This window comes from Canis lupus, chromosome 27 (genome assembly GCF_048164855.1).
Source record: "Canis lupus baileyi chromosome 27, mCanLup2.hap1, whole genome shotgun sequence".
In the NCBI taxonomy this organism is placed as follows: Eukaryota; Metazoa; Chordata; class Mammalia; order Carnivora; family Canidae; genus Canis; species Canis lupus.
In genome coordinates, this window is record NC_132864.1 from 38,341,329 (window position 1) to 38,361,926 (window position 20,598).

General features: G+C 47.0%; 1 protein-coding gene across 2 annotated transcripts in view; it reads left to right on the forward strand.

Moving 5' to 3' along the window:
- MED15 (mediator complex subunit 15) overlaps window positions 1–20,598 on the forward strand; it is a 68,705-nt gene that overhangs the window by 12,870 nt on the left and 35,237 nt on the right. For both annotated transcript variants that reach the window (XM_072803589.1, XM_072803590.1), the window contains exon 2: window positions 10,389–10,476. In XM_072803589.1, the coding sequence (XP_072659690.1) occupies window positions 10,389–10,476 (88 nt within the window). The remainder of the gene's footprint in view (window positions 1–10,388; window positions 10,477–20,598) is intronic.

The following is a 20,598-nucleotide window of genomic DNA, read 5'->3' on the forward strand; positions in this document are numbered from 1 at the left end:
TGTGTTCCTCTGTCCCTGTTTCATACAGGGCATGGACATAGCAAGGCTTCTGGCCAGTGGAACTTTTCCCATAGTTAGGTTTTGTCTAGGTAGTGAGGGACTGGACTGACCTCTGGTGTGGGAGCAGATTTCTTAAAACTTTTATTGGTTACTGCCCTTCAGAGGCCCTAGCTTCTCGAGGCCAAGAAGCCTCTGCAGCCAGGGTGACTCACAGTGCGTGGTCCCTCCCTGTGTGACAGCCAAGATGGCCTCCCATTGGGGCACTCTTGGAAGTAAGCCTCCTCCAGGGTCCTCTGAATAGCCATCCCACATGCTTGACATGAGCATTTTATTTACTATCTTGTTAAAAGTTACATTGTGGCCTTTCCCAAACATTCACAGAAATAGAGATAGAAGAATGGTCTCTCAGGTACTTTGAGAGTTAGCAACATATGGCCCGTTTCACCCATCCGTCTCCACCCCCTCCTGGACTGTTTTCTTTTTTTTTTTTTCCTGGACTGTTTTCAATCACATTCCAGACACCATATGATTTCAACTGCCAGACCTTGAGTGCAGATCTCTAGAAGATAGGGCTTTTCTCTCCCCCAGATACCACAAAGTCATATGAGATAAGCATTTTAATAAATTCTTTGGGTTGGCAGAGAGCGTCTTCCCTGTGTGGTTGCCTGCCGGGGAGCGGGATGTGCTGGGGGCTGGAATTGGGGGAGCTGGCATTGTCCCAGGCCTAGAGCCCAAAGGCCAGCACCTGAACAGGAGTCTCAAGGCCTCTGCAGCTCTCCCAGTCCTGTGGGGAGCAGACTGGCAGATTGCAGTAGATGACAAAGCTCCTGTAGTCTTCTCAACAAGCTCAAATAACAACATGTCCTTTTAAGGGCAACAGTATTCTCTTTAATAGTTCTTCCATTGATCTAGTTTGTTGGGGATTGAGAAATCTTAAGAGTAGGATTTGGAGAGCTTGATCAAACAAACCAAGAGGAATGTGAAAAGAAAGTGCTTTCAGTCTCTTGTGTTTGTGTGATTAAGAAATTTCTTTCCACAAGACTAAAATACTCTTTCCTACATGTAGGTGGCTGGTTAAATTCTGAAATACTTATTTTTATCTGGTTAGAAAACACTTTCTATTTCTTCAAAAAGTCAGAGAACCAGAATGCAGAAGGGTGCCGGCCAAGACAAGGAAGCATTTGCAGTCTGGGATACAGTTTGGGCAACATGCTAACGGCTACCTGTGATGTCAAGAAGGCCAGGTGTTTGCACTGGTTACTGTTGGGGATTGAGCAATTGTTGTCTAGTCATTTCCTGCCTCTGAGCTGAAAGTACCTGGGGTCCTGGGGCAGTAAATCGCCACTGCTAACTGCACAACCAAGAGGAGGGGAGGCTCAGGAGGCTGCTCTGGAGCTTTCTAAGGACTTGGTGAAGGTTGGAAGACCCACTGAACAGTCCTTCACTGGTGGGGGACAGGGAATGGGCTTTTCCAGCTGGATGGGAGGATGTGGGGGTTGCCTGAGTCTGGAATTTTTTTTTTTTTTTTTTTTTTTTTTAAGTAATCTCTATGTCTCACATGGGGTTTGAACTCATGACCCTGAGATCAAGTCTTGATGCTCTACCACTGAGCCAGGCAGGCACTCCTAGGAGACTTTCATTAACAGTTGGAGTTCACTGAGTATTTCTCCATGGCAGAGTCTGTAGCACACTTTTCATGTGCATTTTTCATTTAATTTTAATTTTTATTTTTAAAGATTATTTTTTACTTATTTGAGAGAGACAGTGCACAAGCAAGGGAGCAGCAGAGGGAGAAGGAGAAGCAGGCCCTCTGCTGAGTGGGGAGCCCGATGCTGGCTCAATCCAGGACTTTAGATCATGACCCAATCTGAAGGCAGACGCTTAATTGCCTGAGCTATCCAGGCACCCCATCATTTAACTTTTAATTCTTATTTTATTAAAGTAATGCATGCACATGACTTTTAAAAGTCAAGGAATGGTAAAAAACAAACAACAAACAAAAGAACCCAACAAACCAGGCCTCCAGGGTGGCTTAGTGGGTTGAGTATCCGACTCTTGGTTTCTGCTCAGGTCATGATCTCAGGGTCATGGGATCGAGCCCCATGTCAAGAGCCCTGCATCAGGCTTTGTGCTTAGTGGGGAGTCTGCTTGGCATTCTCTTCCCCTCCCTCTGTCCCTCCCCCAGCTTTCTCTCTTGAATAAATAAAATCTTCAAAAACAGAACAAAAAACGCTGCAAGAAACCATGATGGGCCCCCTCTCACTGAGAACTCCCCTGTGACTCCACTCTTTCTTCTGGCATGTGCCTGTGATTCTGAGTAATGTGCACATGCTGCGGTCTTGGGGCGTCACATTTATGAGTTTCATGAATTATGTATTGACTTTCTCTGTAGCTCCCTTTACACAGCCATTATCTCTGCTGCTCCCTTGTTCTACCAGTATGTTACCTCCTGGGCAACTCTGTAAGGAATACTTATGTTTTATGCCTGCACAGATGATACTCTGCAGACAACCATTGTAGCATACTGTGACAGGTTTTTGGTTTTTAGTTTTTCTGGAGAATAAAATAGTCTTAAAAATGTGCCCAGTTTTCTGTGTACCCATGGCTGACTCTTCCCGTACCTTCCTGTCACCTCTTAGTATAGTTATCCCCGCACTAAGCACTGCCAGGCTCTGCATCAGCTCCAGTTTTTTCCTTGGACTTCTGGAGCTCTTGGGGCACAGGCAAGAGGCAGTGCTAGTCTCTCAAGTTGCACGGCTCCAGTGCTAGGTTTCTTGTTTTCTTTATCCTGTAGTGTGGTTTTTATGGGGTTTTTTGTTTGTGTTTTGTTTGGTTTGGTTTGGTTTGGTTTGGTTACTCCTTCATTCCACTGGCTTCTAGAGAAAGAACTCCATTTCTGGAGACCATGTCCATTTGGATGCACATGGGCTTCTAGGTGGGAAGTACTTCCTTGAGGACGGAGAAGTGCATCCTGCAGCTTTCTTGTTTCTGGTGGTGCTGCTGTGCCGGCCCAGCACTTCTCCCAGCGAGCTTCAGGGCCATGTGCCTCACTCCCAGAATTCCTGTTGAGTACTTCAGGGAAAGTTTCTTCAAGTCATATCACAGGGAGCCACGTTTCCTCCACTCTCTGTTCTCCCTCTGTCCCCTGTGTCTGAATGTTGGCCCCTCTATCTCCTCCTCTAATTTTTCCTTTATCTCCTGTATCCATCTCTTTGTCTTTTTGCTGTACCCTCTGGGAGATTTCTTCAATTTTATCTCTGACCTTTCATTGCTGACATGCTTACATGCTTTTATTTCTAAGAACTCTTTGCTTTTTTTTCTTCCTCTCTCTCTCTCTCTTTTTTTTTTTTTTTGTACTCTGACTTCCTGTTTAGTGGATGCAATGTCTTATCTCCTTGGAAAATAAAGATAGGTTTTTTGACGTTTTTTTTTCTTGTGGGGTCTTTATCTGGGAGGGTGTGAGGGTGTCTGGGAACCCTTGGTTGGTGGCTCACTCTAAGAGAAGGCCATGGGGAAGATAGGTGGATGCTCTGAGCATGAGGGGCATGCCCACTGCCAGCTTCCCTGGAGCTTCATTTAGCTTCAGGTTCTGGGTCTTTCCACCAGAACATGGTCTTCCAAACACTGGGCTGTAGGGTGAAGGCCTGGGTGCCACACTGGAGGAGGCCACAGGTGGGCAGAGGAGCAGACGGATGGGCCTCAGCATTTAGTTGGATCTACACACTCAGAGGCCACACCGTCTGCTTCCTTCATTATCCTCCCTGTGCTTTCTCAGCTGGCTCGGTTGACCCCTTCCCAGTCCAGTGATTCTCCATTTTACGCTTTTCCAGAGAATAAATCTCCGAGGTCTACTAGTGTGGAAGTGGTTACCCAGCAGTTTGAAGTGGAGGAGGACTTTCACTTAGGAACCTTTCCATTTACCCTTGGTCCCTGAGTGCCTGCCACACCCCGTCCAGAGCCTTGCAGAGATCTGGGGCTATCACTGACTTGGCTCCCAGCTCTCCTCGCCGTCCCTTACTTAGGACTCTGCTTTCTTGGTCAGCTTGCCGTGTCTCACCACTGGGCCATCAGCTTTCCAGATTCTAAAATCCTGTTGTTGGAGCCATCACTCCTGTCCTTCCTGGCTTTGTGAGTTTGTGATAAGAAAAACAAAATCCCCCCTTTTCCGTAGCTTTAGTGGGGTTTTGCGATGGAACAAAATTAGACATGCAGATTCAGTTTCTTATGCCAGCCTGGAGGTTCATATCTCATTTAATTTTATTTTTAAATGAAATTGTTATAGGGAACATATTTATTTAGACTGTGGCTTAAGCTAGCTTAATTTAAGTCAAAGCTGTGTTTCCTGCTCAGGGGCAGTGTAGTGATTTGTTTTCCTTCTGGTCTGTCTGCATTTCCTGGCCCTTCTCCTGGGGGCAGGCTCACAGGATTCCTTGGCTGTAGGGCAGGGCAGAAGCTTCGGGATGAGCCTCAAACCATGTGCAGTGCTTGGACCCAGCTGGCATTCAGAGAGGGTGAAACAGTGTTCTCTTGTGCTGGCCTGCACTGTGCCGCAAGTCCTGGAGGCTACCCTCAAACGTACAGGGTCATTGCATAGGAATGGCGCTGCCCTGAGTACCTGATAGGGAAGCAGGGGTGCCAGAGCTTTGCTGCTCGGACCTCAGCGATGGTCTTGAGCTGCCAAGGGCCTGGAGTATCAGGGGCACTTTTTCCTTATCTCTTTGGTAGATAGATGGTTGGTAAAAATGTGGTGGGAATCTTTTTTAACTTAGCAAGATCTTTTTCCCTATGTGGTATCTACTTTTGATGGTGTGCTGAGGAAGGCTTTCATTATGTAACTCTTCTCCTGTTGTTGTCTGCTACTTTTATGACTGGGGCTTTTCCACATACAGGGTGAAGGGTCACCCATGCAAGCTGCAAGGTCCTGTCCCAGGTGGCTGAACAGACTCTGCACACACAGGTGCCACTTCATCTGGAGGCTTCTCTTGTAGGGTGGGGGTGAGGCAGGGCTGGCAAAACTCCTGCCCCATGAAAGGTCAGTTGGCTGATGGGTGTGTGGTTCTCAAATGAGGAGGTGCTTCTCTGGGCAAAACAAAAACCTCACACAGATGGATGGGCCTCCTGTCTACCTGAAGCCAGGAGGGTGAGTCTGACAGAGAGGAAAGAACCTTCCTGCTTTAGGCAGCAGCGGGAGAGCAGACGGAACTCACTCTCTGCGAATGCGAGCACATGGTTAGCACTGGAAAAGGAGGCTGAGCCTGGAGAAGGGGCGGTGGTAAGGAGGGTGCTGTCAGGAAAGGTGGGAAGGTCCCTGGCTGTGAACCAGGGCCCTCTGGAAGGGAGAGCGAGGGGAGGGTCAGCAGGGAAGGCTGCCGAATGCTGCTCATCAGCATACCTGTGCTCAGGCCTTTCCTGAGAAGTGTGTAGCCCCCTGGGGCTGCAGAGCTGGGCACCCTGGGAGCACGCTTCCAGGTGGCTCAGCCTCAGGGGGACAGCAGCTCTGCCTGAGGGAGCTGCATGCAGTCACTGCTGTCATCTGCTAGGAAGGGGGCGACACCAGCGTCATTGAACATTGGAGGTATTTTGGGATGCAATCTTCCTGCGCAGTTAGGCAGACTGTTCTCTGATTTCTGTAACACACCCTAGTGCTTCCTGTGTGCCAAGTGCCTGACGTCATTAACTACTATGATCCTCAGACCAGCCCCATGAGGTGAGGACGCATAGGACCCACGAGGTGATGCCTTAACCAGGGTCGCTGGCTTGGGAGTGGAGTGGCGAGGGGCAGGCTAGAATGTTAGCACACCTGGAACTTACATCCATGTGCGCTTTCCCAGGACACACCGTTTGCTAGTTTTTTTGCTTTATCCTTCACTGATTCAGATTACAAAGACTAGGAACCAGCTCCAGTTGGCAAATTAAGTTTCCTAATTTGGCGACAGGGAAGAGGTGAGGCAGCAGAGTATGCCGGATAGTAGACAGGCACTGTGCAGGCTGTGCCAAGGCTGGGCCTGTCCTCACACCCTGGGCTCTTCTGTGCACCTCCCTTCATCCTGCCACAGCCCTTTCAAGAGAGCTCCTTCATAAAGGGCATGTGTGTGGGGGATAGAGCGCCTTTCCCAAGACCCAGAGCTGGCGAGTGTCCAGGTCGGAATTTGAGCCCTGGTCTGTGTGAGGTCTGTGTGATTCCAGAGCCCAGCCTCTTCTTCTGTCTACTTCCTGCAGGTTCAGTGCTCAGCACTTCCCGCCCATTCCGGCACATACCTTTCCCATCACCCTGACCTCTGCTGCCTGGATGTGCTCGTTCAAGGCTCAGTTTCCCCTGTACCTGCCACATGGATTCTCGGGTCTGCACGTCATGTCCCATCAAAATGCATGGCATTACCACTTCTTGTGTTAAAAATAGCCACTTATTTGTCTGGTGCTGATTACCGCCTCCTGCATATCAGTCCCTGCTCTCAAGGCATTCATAGGACAGCAGGGCTGACCAACTGGGAGCCAGCAGTTCCCATAGGAGGTGCCACGGGTGTGACCTGTAACTGTAAGTCTGCTTACAGTTTCTGTGAGGCAGAAAGTGAGGAGCCCAGTCAGAGGGCCCACCGGGCAGGCTGGTGGGATGGTTGGGCATCAGCATGCTTGGCAGTAAGCCCCTAGGAGGGTGATGAGGGAGTGGGCTCCACAGCCGCCTGCCTTGCTGGTGAGGAGCGAGGCCCTTGAGGCAGGCGGGGACATAACCTGCGCCACTTCGCACTCCCACGGGTAGTCACATGGCTTGGGACACTACAAGTGGTAGGGGTGGGACCTGGAGACAGAGGCCCATCAGGAAGGACCACCATAAATGCAGTGAGAGGTGGAGTGAGGAGTTAAACTTTAAGGAACAGAGGTCAGAATTGGGAAGTAAAGAGGGCGTACCCAGGTTTCCAGTGTGGGCAATTGGTGGACACACAGCTAAGGTCACAGGCCAAGTCTAGACAGGCAGGGCCTCCTTCAGCCTCCTGGTGGTGGTTCACAGGGCTTGTGGAATGGATCTGGTCCTTCCCCAGGAGACTCCGGTCTAAACCAGATACCAGTTGAACCCTGACCAGCCCAGTGTAGCCATGGCTACCAGGAAGAAGCTGCACCAGGGGAGCTGCAGAGCCCAGCTTGAAGCAAGGGGCTGCCTGAGCCAGTGTCAGCCATCCGGCCGTCTTCTCGGGGCTGGGTACACCCAGGCCATAGCCACCAGACAGGCCCCTCTGTTATGGTACTGGCGCCTCCCTGGCAGCCTCCGGTTTGGGGGCAACTGCCTTGGTATTGGAACTGTGGGAGGATAGCCAATTAGGGTCCACCCTTGTAAGCTGACCCTGGTTGCCCCCTGACCTCCCCTGACTGGGCAGGCTCTTGTATTCCTGGCACTGACCTCAGGCTTGCTTGTGTGTGGGCGGAGCTCACTAGGACTTGCTGGTTCTTCAAAGTTGTTTCCCTGAAGCTGTAACCATCAGCCTGTCCTCTTGTGTGCTAGTTTACATTTGTTTAGTAATGGTTGCTGGAAGGGTCTTGTTTTCTGGAGACAAAGGCTGAGGAGTGGCCATCCAGGTCCAGCTGCTCCTGTAGGCGTCCTGGGGACAGAAGAGAGGAGGCTTGGGAAAGCAGCGGCTCCTGCATCTGTGCAGGGGCTGCCTGAATGTGGGGCTGGGACCCACGACAGGCTCATGCAGTGGGCATGCTTGGTCCTTGGTACAGAGGGAGGGAGGGCCACCATCCCTAAGCACTGATGAGAGAAGCTGTTTCCTGTGCAGTTAGAACCAGATAATGGATGGCGCCACTGACAAGATGCTGAGCCGGCTAAAAAGGAAAGACGGGGCCTCCTTCGGGGAAAATGTTGGATGGTAACAGAGAGCAGAACTGCCTGGTTTCTTTTTTGCCTCATCTTCTATTTGGTGGAGCATGATCTGCAGACTGGAAGCGGGAGCAAAAAACATTTTTTAAGCTATGACTTGCAGAACTGAAAACAGTGCCCAGGGCGCCTGTTCATTCTTCAGCCAACAAACATGCAGGGCCTGTTGAGGCAGGTGTTGTGTGCGGCAGTGGAAGAGACCCGTATGTGACACGGGCACGGCACTGCCTCGCAGGGCCCTGGCACCGGCTGGGGACATTTATCCCAGTTCCGTTGCCTCGTGTGAAGGTGTGCATTTTGCCTGGTCAAGACAGGCCTGTTTCTGGCCTCCTGTGTGGACAGGGTTCCTCAGGCTCTTTTCAGTCACCTAGCAGCCAGTGCTGCCACTGTCCGTGTCATCTGTGATGTTGCTGGTCCAGGACAGGGCAGGGTCCCTCCTCCAGCACATCCTAGTGCATCTGGTGCCTTTGGCCCTGCAAGGTCCCCCCCCCACCTCAAAGCTATTAAAGCTCGTGTCTGTGTCTCGTCTCTGGGGTTGTGCCAGGTGTCTTTGCTTCGGTCAGGGTTCGCGGGGGCCTGTGGGTCCTGCGAATCCGCTGACTCCGTCACAGTGGCCAGCCGGCAGCTTGGGGAAGACTGCTTTTAGCCAGCAGGAGCCAACCTAAGCCCTTGGGGATTGCTCACCTTGGGCACAGGGCCCATCTGCATAACTGAGTCCTTTCTCAGAGCCCTCAGCCCCCCCTCTGTCCTTTTGTGCTTCACATCTTGGCTCCTGGTCCTGCCCTCAACTCATGACCTCTCCACTTCCCCTCAGCCTCCATCACGTCCCCCTGGCCAGCAGTTGCCCTCTTGGCCGTGTCCACTGTTCTCTCCTCCATTGGTCTGCCGCTCTGTGGCCCTCAGCCCTGGCAAGCCTCCATGGCAGGTTTGCCTCACACTGCTCTTGGGAGGTGGGCAAGGGACAGGTATGGCCTGGGGGGGCACAGGTGAGGTACCCTTATGAAAGTGGGTGGGCTCAGTCACTTTTTTTACTGGAAACACTCAGTGACTTAGAGCCTAACCAGGTGACAACTCTCGATCTCTGTGTGTGGATGCCTGCCTCACGCTGCTTAGGTCCTCCAGGCTTGCCTGCTTTGCTTCTCACGAGTTGGATCTCAAGTTGTCCTCCTGCATTGTTCGATTTGTCCCGCTCTTGTGGCCCAGGTCACACTGCCCCTCCTGCCTGTGTCTGGTCCCTCCTGGCTGCCTTGCCTACAGGAACTTGTTGCTGCTGCTTTGCCTCGGTGCAGCTTGGGGAAGCAGACGGGTAGACTCTGCTCTCATGTGTTTAATGAGTTATCCAGCAATGTGGTGGGTCAGCATCATTTTATGCCTCTTTACACCATTGATAGAGATTTGTTCAAGCTTTAGCACCTAGCCTCCATTCTGGACTTTTTTAAGGATCACAAACACGATCATGCAGCCCCATGTGCACATTCTTTAAGTACCCTGGGGTTGGTTGGTTCATTTGTTTGGAGTGGTCAGAAGGCTGTCTAGCACCAGCTGGACCCAAGCCTGACATGTCCCTTTTTAACAGACGCACACATGTTCTTAGCTTTGTGTTTGGTGGGGTGTGCCCTGCCATTCAGGGGGAGCTCAGGCTTAGCTGATGTGCATGACTCCATCCTAGCAGAGCATCAGCCGGTGAAAACCTGTGATAGCCTTCCATCTCTGGTTGGACATGTTTTGGCAAATATGTTTTTTGTTTGTTTGTTTGTTTTGGTTTGGTTTTTAAGATTTTATTTAGAGAGGGTGTGGGCAGGAAGAAAGTGTGAGCATCTCAAGGACATTCCATGCTGCGGATGGAGTCCAACCTCACAGTTCTGAGACCATGACCTGAGCTGAAATCAAGAGGCAGATGGTTAACCGACTGTGCCACTCAGGTGCCTGCTGGCAAATGTGTTTTTAAGTAGTTTCCACATTTGTGGGGTTTATCTCTTTGGTCCCACTTGGAGAACCTGCACACCCCACATAAGGACCTTTGCCTTGGCAGGGACTGAGAGTTGACTTTGCATGGCCCCTTCATTTTACAGAGGAGGAGACTGGAGCCAGGGTCCCACTGTCCTTAATGCCAGAGCTGGGGGGAGGGGACCCAGGCCGCTCAGAGGGTAGGAAATAGAGGGTGCTGGCGGCTTCTCAGCCATCTGAGTACACCTGATTGTGTGCTGGTTGTGAACAACTTCTAGGGCCTGGCCCCTCTCATCTTTCATGTGGGGGGGTAGCTGTTTTGCTTTCTGGTGTCTACCTTTTCTGTTTCTTCCTTCTCGTGGCTCTTCCTTCTTACCTTGCTCAGCTTGCCTTTTATTGCTTTGCTGAGAGTCCCTCCTTAAATGTCTCTCCTAGGCCTTAGCCAGGCTGTTGTGCTGGGGGACAGTGGCTCTTCCACCCAGGTGCAGCTGCTGAGCAGGGCCTGCTGGCCAGGAACCCTGTAAGCAGACTACAGTTATGTGTCAACATCTCTTCTTCTTCTGTGTTACAGTGAGGATGCCATGAGAAAAGCCGGTGTGGCCCACAGTAAATCCAGCAAGGATATGGAGAGCCATGTGTTCCTGAAGGCCAAGACCCGGGTAAGGCCCTGGTGGTTGGAGCCCCCGGCAGAGTTCAGAGGCTTTAGGAAGGGGAGGGTGCGAGGCAGACTCTGGAAGCTCTCTGCCTGCGGAGTAGGGGTGGGGTGGCTGGTCAGTGATTGACCATGGGTGCTGTCAGCCTTACCTGTAGCATGCTGTGGATCTTCCCATGTGTCCACGCTACAGTTATAGGGAGGGTACTTGGAGGGACATGTAGGATAAAGGCCCAGCCTCTGACCACAACCCTATTGCCAACACCCTCCATTCATGGTCAGCTCCCAGGAATCTTGTAGTGTGCTCACAGTGGTCCCAGCTGCTCCTCTGAGTAAGAATGCTGCCCATGGGTCCCTGACATGTGGGCTCAGAAGCATTCCTATTCTGTTGTGTTAAGTGCTAAAGGTGATGCTTGTGGAGATTGAGGCCTTGAGCTAGGACCTAGGCCTAGGGATGTCACAAGTGGAGTAGTTGGGAAGGATTTCCGCTGTGTGAGTTCTTATCCCGGGCCTGGTGCCGTGGGCTTTTCATGTGACCATCTTGTCTCATCCTTTCATTGGAGTGTTCTCCCCAGGGCAGAGCTGTTTTAGTAGAAATGAAGCAGAACAGGCACAAGGAAGCCAGCAGCTTGTCTAGGGTTACCCAGCTTGTGCAAGGAGGGGCTGATTCCAGGGGCTTTTGTTCTGCATCGCGCCCGCCCTGCCTTCCTTGCAAATCTGACTGTGCAGACCCTCCGCTGCACTAGATCTGCTCTGAGCACTTTGTGCCTGAGTTTGGTTTTGGGAGTTCTAGGACATCTTTGGATGTCAAGAATTAAAAGCAGATCCTATTTATGCCCCTTGATGGGATACTGGTTTGGACAAACTAATTGTCAAGACATACAGACGTCAGTTTGGGAAATGGTCCGAGTGTTTAGATGAGGTGAACATTTTTCAAAAGGGAAAGATAGAGATTACCAGACAGAAAAAGCAGTTTCCAGACCAGAAACCACCTGTATGATCTGGTCTTAGAGGTTAGAGCACACAAGTATGTATTGGTGACCACATATAAGGAAAGCTCTGAGCACTGAGGCACAGGGGGGTCTGCACTCTGGTTATGCATAATAAACTTTGTTTTAATAACTTCACTGAGATTTATTTCATGTACAGCACAATTCACTCATTTAAAATATACAGTTCAGAGGTCTTAAGGATATTCACAGAGTTGTACAGCCATCACCACAATCTGAATTTTAGAACATTTTCTTTTCTTTTTTTTTAAAGATTTTGTTTATTTATTCATAGAGACACAGGAAGAGAGAGAGAGAGAGAGAGAGGCAGAGACACAGACAGAGGGAGAAGCAGGCTCCATGCAGGAAGCCTGACGTGGGACTCGATCCTGGGTCTCCAGGATCACACCCCAGGCTGCAGACAGCGCTAAACCTCTGCACCACCAGGGCTGCCCTAGAACGTTTTCTTTTCTTTTCTTTTTTTTTTTTTTCCTAGAACATTTTCTAAAAGAAACTCCATACCCATTGGCTGGCACTCCCCATTTTCCCCATGGCCATACGCCACTACTTACCTGCTTTGCATTGCTATGGATTTGCCTTTTCTGAACTTCTCATATAAATGCAACCTTATGGTATATGGATTCTTTCACTTAGCATAATATTTTTCAAGTTTCATCATAGACCATTTTATAGCATGTACTTTTATTCCCTTTTATTGCTTAATAATATTCTGTTGTATGTATATACTACATTTAATTTATCTGTTCATTAGTTGATGGTCGGTTGGATTGCTTCTACTTTTTGGCCATTACCAATAATGCTGCTGTGAACATTTGTGTACAAGGGGTTGCCTGGCCGGCTCAATTGGTAGAGCATGTGACTCTTGATCTCAGGGTTGTGAATTTGAGCCCCACGCTGGGCATAGAGATTACTTAAAATCTTAAAAACAAAAACAAAAACAACATGCATGTAGAAGCTTTCCTATGGACATAAAGTTTTTGTTTCTCTTGAGTAGATACCTGGGAGTAGAATTGCTGAATCATTTGGTAGCATAACATTGCCACACCATTTTTGAAAGCAATTATGTCATTTTACATTCCCACCAACAGGGTCTGAGATTACAGTTTCTCCACATCCTTATCAACACTTGTTATTGTTTGTCTCTTTTATTTATTTATTTTTGAGATTTTATTTATTGGAGAGTGTGTGCAGGAGCAGGGGGGAAGGGCAGAGGGAGAAGCAGACCTCCGGCTGAGCAGGAAGCATGATATGGGACTCCATCCCAGGACCTTGGGATCATGACCTGAGCCGAGGGTAGATGCTTAACCAACTGAGCCACCCATGCATGCTGTGTTTTTTATTATAGCTGTCATGAAGTAGTATTTCATAAAAATTGTGGTTTTGATTTGTGTTTCCTAGTGACTAATGATATTGAACATCTTTTCATGTGTTTGTTGGCCATTTGTATATTTTCTTTGGAGATATGTTTATTCAGATCCTTTGCCCATTTTAAAATTGAGTTCTTGGGGTACAGGGTGGCTCAATGATTGAGTGGCTGCCTTTGGCTCGGGTCATGATCCTAAGGTCCTGGGATCAAGTTCTGCATCAGGCTCCTTGCAGGGAGCCTGCCTCTCCCTCTGCCTATGTCTCTGCCTCTCTCTCTGTGTCTCTCATGAATAAATAAATAAAATATTTAAAAAAAAATAAAATTGAGTTATTGGTTTTTTTAATTGATTGTAAGAGTTTTTAATGTGTCTTGGATATCATTCTCTTATTAGATGTAGAATTTGCAAATATTTGGGAGGATTAGATGTTATTACTGGTTTTGTTAGTTTGTATTAGAATTTAAAGAACTTTGATGAGGGCTTATTGAACTAGTTCAACTTTTGAAATGCAGAACTTGTTGGTTCAGTATTGTTTATTACCTATTGTTTGATAAGGAACTCCCCTAAAACTTAATGACCTAAAGCAGTAAATTGTTTCTCTTGATTCTGTGGGTCAGCAGTTGGGACAATTGGAGTTGCCTGCCTGACCATTCTGCTGGTCTCCTGTGTGACCTCGCATGCAGCTATAATCAGCAGGCAGCTGTGCTGACTTGGAAGGTCCATAAAGGCTTCACTCACATATCTGCACATCAGTTTTCCCGGCATGGCCTCCCGTGGTGTCTCCAGCCTGGACTTCCTTAACTGCATGGCAGCTGGCTTCTGAGGAGGAGGAGGTGGAAGCTACCAGTCCTCAGAAATCCTAGAACATCATTCTGACACAGCAGATCTTAAGGGCAGTGGGAATCGCCTTTTTTTTTTTTTTTTTAAAGCTTTTATTTCTAAGCAATCTCTACACCCAGTATGGGGCTCCAACCCAAAGCCCCAAGATCAAGAATTTCACACTCTACCGAGCCAGCCAGGTGCCCCTCACCTCTGTGTTTGATGTGAGCAGTGGCCTGTTTTTACAGGGAAGCCAGTGATTGTTGGTGGCCCTCTTGAAGATTGGCTATCACAAACACTCTCCTATCTGGGAAATAAGCCTTCCAGCCCAAAGAGGGCATGGGGCAGTACAACAGCCTCCTCACTGTCTTAGCCTCTGCTTCACTGTAGCCCATACTTTAGACCTTAATGACTACAGCCCCATTTCCTTTGATCAAGCTGGTTCTAAATCCCTAACTCCCAAGAGGAGGCCCCAACTATTTGGAAGAGAAGTATTTTTAACAGGTGTTGGAAATTTCCTGTCTTTCTTTTTTTCTTTTTTCTTTTTTTTCAGAGACAGACATACTGCTTGGGCACTGTCATCTGATGCCCAGCTTTTTACTACTGTTTAGGCTCTTCATAGCGCTGGATACCGGTCAGTGCAGTAAGGCCTTTCCGTAAGGGCTGGTCAGATGGCAGCCCGGGTACTCTTCTTACCTGCCCCTCCCACCGGAGACTCCATCAGAACAACTGTGAAAGAATTGAAAAAGTGAGACCCTAGAGCAGGGGCAGAGATGGGGAAGAGTAATTTATCTGTTTCTGGAGTCTAGGAGGGTCTGGGAAGTATAAGAGGCCACAGAGAAGAGGCTCACCTCCAGGGGAGTCCTGGCAAGCTGGCAGGTCCAGAGGTGTCCACCTCGAAGGAAACTGGGGTGTTAATGGGCACCTCAGGCTGCCTGGTGTGTACCCCAAGGCCCTGTTCTATACGCTTCGTGAGTGAGCTCATGTGATCTACATAAGCTCTATGAGGCAAATATAGTATCACTCTCCCCAGTTTCAGAAGAGGCGGCTCTGGCATACAGATGTTAGTTAACTTACCCAGGAGGTCAATGATCTGGGTAGAAGTAGAGCTGGGAATGGAACCCAGATGGCCTGATATCACCACACTCTTAATCACTTCTCTTACTGCCTCCCATCTGTCAAAGCAAAAAATACCCAAACAGCCATTTTAATTCCTTAGCACCTTTAATTCCTACAGATAGGACTACTCTGCCTAAAGGAGGCTGATGGAAGTAAAAATAATTTTTGTGCCTGAGGATAGTGGGTTATTGTGAGAATAGTGACTCCAAACATTTGAACCAGCCTTTCAAGATTCAGGAAAATTTGGCATCTACTGGATGAGAGCACAGTCGAGTCCCAGAAGCTCTGTGTCAGTGCTTATAGCAGCAGTGTGTGGTGATGGTTACTAAAATTGGGTGCATTTCTAAACATTTGCTTATTACTTGGTTGTTTTTATATTAAGCATGTTAGTTAAACACTCATCTGTTCTTTTGCATTTAATATAGTATTATGCAAAAGTAGTATATGTTTCCGGTTTACAGCATAGAAAGGACTAGTACAGAACTAAACCCCCACTGGAAGGCCAAAGTGAAACATAGGGACCAGGGAGGCTGCGAGCATCAGAAGTGGGAAGCTTCCTTAGGACCAATCAAAGAGGAGGGCCTGAGCTGAGCAGCCAGTCAGCTGGAATAAATAGGAAAAAGCATAGCCTGGGAAATAGGGTCAGGGCCAGCTGTACTCCCAGAAAGGGAAGAAGAGCATGTCTACGTACACCTGATAAAAGGAGGTGTTTTCCTACCTTCAGCCTTTTTAAGAGACCTCACAGGGCGAGAGTCTGGCTTTGAATCTGAATATACCTTCTGCTCTCCCTGTTTAATCGAGTGTGGCTGTGGGACCCCGCCAAGAATTCAGGCATTAGAAGCACGTATTAGAGCTGAGAAAAGAACAGCTGTGTACACTGAAAAATGTGAATACGTGAAAAGACTGGCATTCTCTTTCTTTTAAAGTAAGCTCTACATGGGGCCTGAACTTAGGACCCTGAGATCAAGAGTTGTATGCTCCACCAACTGAGGTAGCCAGGCACCCTAAGACTAGCTTTTTCTTTTTCTTTTTCTTTTTCTTTTTCTTTTTCTTTTTCTTTTCTTTTCTTTTCTTTTCTTTTCTTTTCTTTTCTTTTCTTTTCTTTTCTTTTTTCTTTTCTTTTCTTTTCTTTTCTTTTCTTTCTTTCTTTTTTTTTTTTTTAGATTTTACTTATTGATTCATGAGAGAGGCAGAGGGAGAAGCAGGCTCCTTGCGGGGAGCCCGATGCGGGACTTGATCCCAGGACCCCGGAATCACGCCCTGAGCCAAAGGAAGATGCTCAACCTTTGAGCCACCCAGGCTTCTCAAGACTAGCATTTTCTTGGGATCCCTGGGTGGCACAGCGGTTTGGCGCCTGCCTTTGGCCCAGGGCGCAATCCTGGAGACCCGGGATCGAATCCCACGTCAGGCTCCCGGTGCATGGAGCCTGCTTCTCCCTCTGACTATGTCTCTGCCTCTCTCTCTCTGTATGACTATCATAAATTTTTTAAAAAATTAAAAAAAAAAAAGACTAGCATTTTCTTAACAATTGCTGAGATCTGCCAGGAAAGTTGAGCTGGGTGCAGCTGGTTCATGAAGAAGGTTCAGTAGGCAATACTCCTTTCTTTATTCTGTCTAAATGTGTGACAGTCTGGACTCCTGCACCATCCTTAGTTTACATACTGGTTCAGAAGCTTCACTGTCAGTTCTCATTATTTGGTATTCACCAACTGTGTTTGTTGTAGCATGTAGTAAGGCTGAGAGAAGTGCATAATTTTATCTAGCCCTTGTGACATTTTCTCCCATTTACCTGTGAAGAGACTGAAATGTAGGGCAAGTCACTGGTAGCATGCAGAGCTAGCTTGCTTGTTTACTTGCATTTCTTCTGTGGGTTTTTTTGGGGGGATGGGGAGTGGTTTAAGTAGGCTCCACCACACCTAGCATAAGGCTTGAATTCATGATCCTGACATCAAGAGTTGCATGCTCAACGGACTGAGCGAGACAGTTACCTCTCTGTCTTGTTTATTTATTTTTAAGATTTTATTTATTCATGAGAGACACAGAGGGAGGCAGAGACACAGGCAGAGGGAGAAGCAGGCTCCATGCGGAGAGCCTGATGGGGGACTCGATCCTACGACCCCAGGACCACACCCTGGGCTGAAGGGAGGTGCCCAACCGCTGAGCCACCCAGGCATTCCTGTCTTATTTTTTTTTAAATTTAAGCTGGGTAAGAAGAGCGCTGGCATTTGTCTTATTATTCATTTTTTGTATGTCTAGGGTATTTTAGAATATGTAAAAATAGAATGTTAAAATACATGACTCCCAATGGGATACGTATCAAAGGCCTCCTGTTACCAAGAACACTGGGTCTGGAGCAGCTGCTCAGGGATTTGATACATTTTTCAATATATGAGGAAGACTTTCAAATAGACTTTGTAGAAATTGCCTAAGGAAATTCAAAGGACCCCGAATACTCAAAACAATCTTAGAAAAGAAAACAATCAGAAAACTCTTACTTGCGAATTTTTAAATGTACTACAAAGCTACTGTAATCAAGACCATGTCATACTAGCAGAAGGATGAACATACAAATCAATAAGATAGAATTGTGAATCTACAAATAAACCTTTGTGTTTACTGCTAATAGATTTTTTTTTTAATAGATTTTTTTTTTAACATGGATGCTAAAAGATTTCAGTGGGGAAAAATAGTGTTTTCAACAAATGGTGCTGGGACAACCTGATTACCATATATAAAATACTGAGGTTGGATCTCATCTTCACACCATATACAAAAATTAATTCAGAATGGATCAAAGACCTATATTTAAGAGCTAAAGCTTCTATTTCTTAGAAGAAAATGTAAGCATAGATCTTTGTGACCTTGGATTAGGCAACAGTTTCTGACATGTGACATCAAAAGCACAAGCAACAAAAGAAAACCTTGGTTAGTTTGACTCATCAAAATTTAAAACTACTAAAAAGAATTAAAAACTGTTGTGCATCAAAGGACACCATCAAGAGTGAAAAGACAACCCATGGAATAGGGACTGGTATCCAGAGTATATAAAGAACTTCTCCAACTCAACAATAACAACAAAAAACCCAATTTAAAAAAAGGGGGATAAAGGACTCTAACAGACATATCTCCAAAGAAGACATACAGATGGCCAAGAAATACATGAAAAGCTGTTCAAGGTCACTAGTCATTAGGGAAATGCAAATCAAAATCACAGTGGACATACAACTTCACACTCATGGCTGGAGACATTGGAACCTCCTATGTTGCTAGAAGGAATGTAAAATGGTGCAGTCACTATGGAAACATTGTGATGATTCCTCAAAAAATTAAACAGTTAATCAAATGCACACAAAACTTGTACATAGGGCATCTGGGTGGTTCAGTGGTTGAGCGTCTGCCTTCTGCTTGGAGCGTGATCCTGGAGGCCTGGGATCGAGTCCCACATTGGGCTCCCTGCGTGGAACCTGCTTCTCCCTCTGCCTGTGTCTCTGGCTCTCTCTGTCTCTCATGAATAAATAAATAAAATCTTAAAAAAAAAAAAAAAAGGTGGTATATCCATACAATGGAATGTGTTATGACCATATAAAGGATTAAAATGCTGACATATTTCTGTAACACAAATCAATCTTGAAAATATCATGCTAAATGTAATAAAAGAGTCATAATGGTCCATATATCACTTGATTGCATTTGTGTAAAATGCCCAGAGTAGGCACATCTACAGGGACAAGGTATTAGTTTCCTATAGCTACTGTAACAAAGATTAGCAGACTTTGGAGGCTCCAGTCTCCGGGCTTATGGCTTTGGCCTCTTGGCCCAAAACTCTACCCTTGTGGTCATCTTTCCTTTTTTTGAAGAGTAGCATGTTTGCAGCTGAGTCATTTTATCAGCCTGTTTCCTGCCTATAGAATTTTGGGAGTCTAACACCCTTCTTTGATTCCATCCAGTCTCTTTCCTTTTCAGGCCAAACTGGCAGTGTTCCTGCTGGTATAACACGCATACGCTTTCGTGGGTCTCCCATGAATGTGACAGGATTCACACCATCAGAAAAGGGATTTCTTCACTGATCTTTCGTGTATGATTTCATCCCTTTCCTTGGCTTCTGTGAGATGACTGAAGGGATTCATGAATACTGCCCTCATTCCCTTTGGCAATAGCAAAGTTTGTGTCCAGCCACACCCTGGCCTTTTCTCTAAGAATGCACCTTCCTAACAGTGAATCCCCTCAGTTTAGCTTTTTTTTTTTAAAGATTTGGATAGCCTGAGAGTTTCCCAAACCATCCAAGTCCAGGTTCCTTTTTTGCTTAATAGTTTTTTCCTCAGTTTGTTTTCTCTCTCTTTTCATATTTTACTCTGACCAGCAAGAAGAAGCCAGGCCAGATCTTCCAAAATTTTGCTTGAAAGTGTACTCAGACAAATATCCAAATTCATTGCTTACAAGTTCTGCCTTCCACACAACTAGGATACAATTCAGCCAACTTCCTATCACTAGACTACAAGGATTCTCTCTGCTTCAGTTTCCAATGACGTGTTCCTCATTTCCTCTGAGCCCTTTCCAGAAGCACCTGTAACATTCATCTTTCTACCAACGTTCTGGTTTTAATGAGCTTCCTCACTTCCTTTGAGTCCTAAGTGGCAGAGGCTTTAGCATGCGCGTTTCTACCAACAGTGACCCCTGTTGCCTGACTCCCTCCTTTTTGCCTCTTATTTCTTGTAGACTGGGTGTTAGATGGGAAGAGCCCAGGGTGCAGTGGTGTCATGAGCAGTAATATGTCTGAGGTGGTGCCCTGTATTCATAATCCCCACAAGACCACAATTGGCCAGGGGTTTAGAGTGACAGCCTCACTCTTCTCCTAAAAAGTTCCCCATCCACTTCTCATCTGATGGTTCCACTGCTTAACTAAGGATCACAAAATGGTAATTGTCCTTAATTCTATCTTTCCTTACACATTTATTAGAAGGAATTTTTCTGCAAAGAAGGGTTTTCTATCATCAGCCAAGGCTTCTTGGTTGCTTGAAACACAGCCTATTCTGAATGACCAGGAATGCTTTCCTCTCCATCATCCCTCTGTAGCACAAGGGCTTGATACCCTTGGTTACCTCCAGGGGCGATCAGTAGGGCTTGAGGATGGGAGTGAGGGTGGTTCTTTCCCTGTGAGTATTATGAGCTTGGGGCTCTTGTGCCTCAGTCCACTGCACTGGTTCATTTTGATGCTTCCATGGTCCCCTTCCTCACCAGGGGCAGCCCCCAAGCACCCTCCTGTCCCTTTTAGGGCCTCTTATCACAACTCTATTCATCTTTTGCAGCTTACTTGTGTCTTGGTCCCAGAATGGGCCGTTCATCTCTGGAGCCCTGGTTCCTTTTTGAGGGTGAACTGGTATTTCGAGCATGCAGTGTGGACCCTGGTGCTAATGGCTTCTGTACCTTTTTTGTGAAGAGAGCTAAGAAGTAATATATTTTTGTAATAACAGCAGCAACCTCAAAAACCCCATAATTTCACACTGATATTTCCCATTCCAATTTAACCTTACAGGGTTTCACTTTCATTTTAAACGTGTATCTTTTCTCTTAATATAAATACCTTGGCTTCTAATATCATTAGCATAATTACTTGCTCTATTCTAAGATATTTTTGGGGGGCACCTGGCTGACTCAGAGGAGCATGCAGCTCTTGATCTCGGGGTTGTGAGTTCGAGTCCCAGGATGGCTGTAGAGATTACTAAAAAAAGCAAATAAACTTTAAAAAATGGAAAGAAATACTTTTGAAATAAACAGACTAATATTACTACTAATATTGGTAACAGATAATAACAAAAT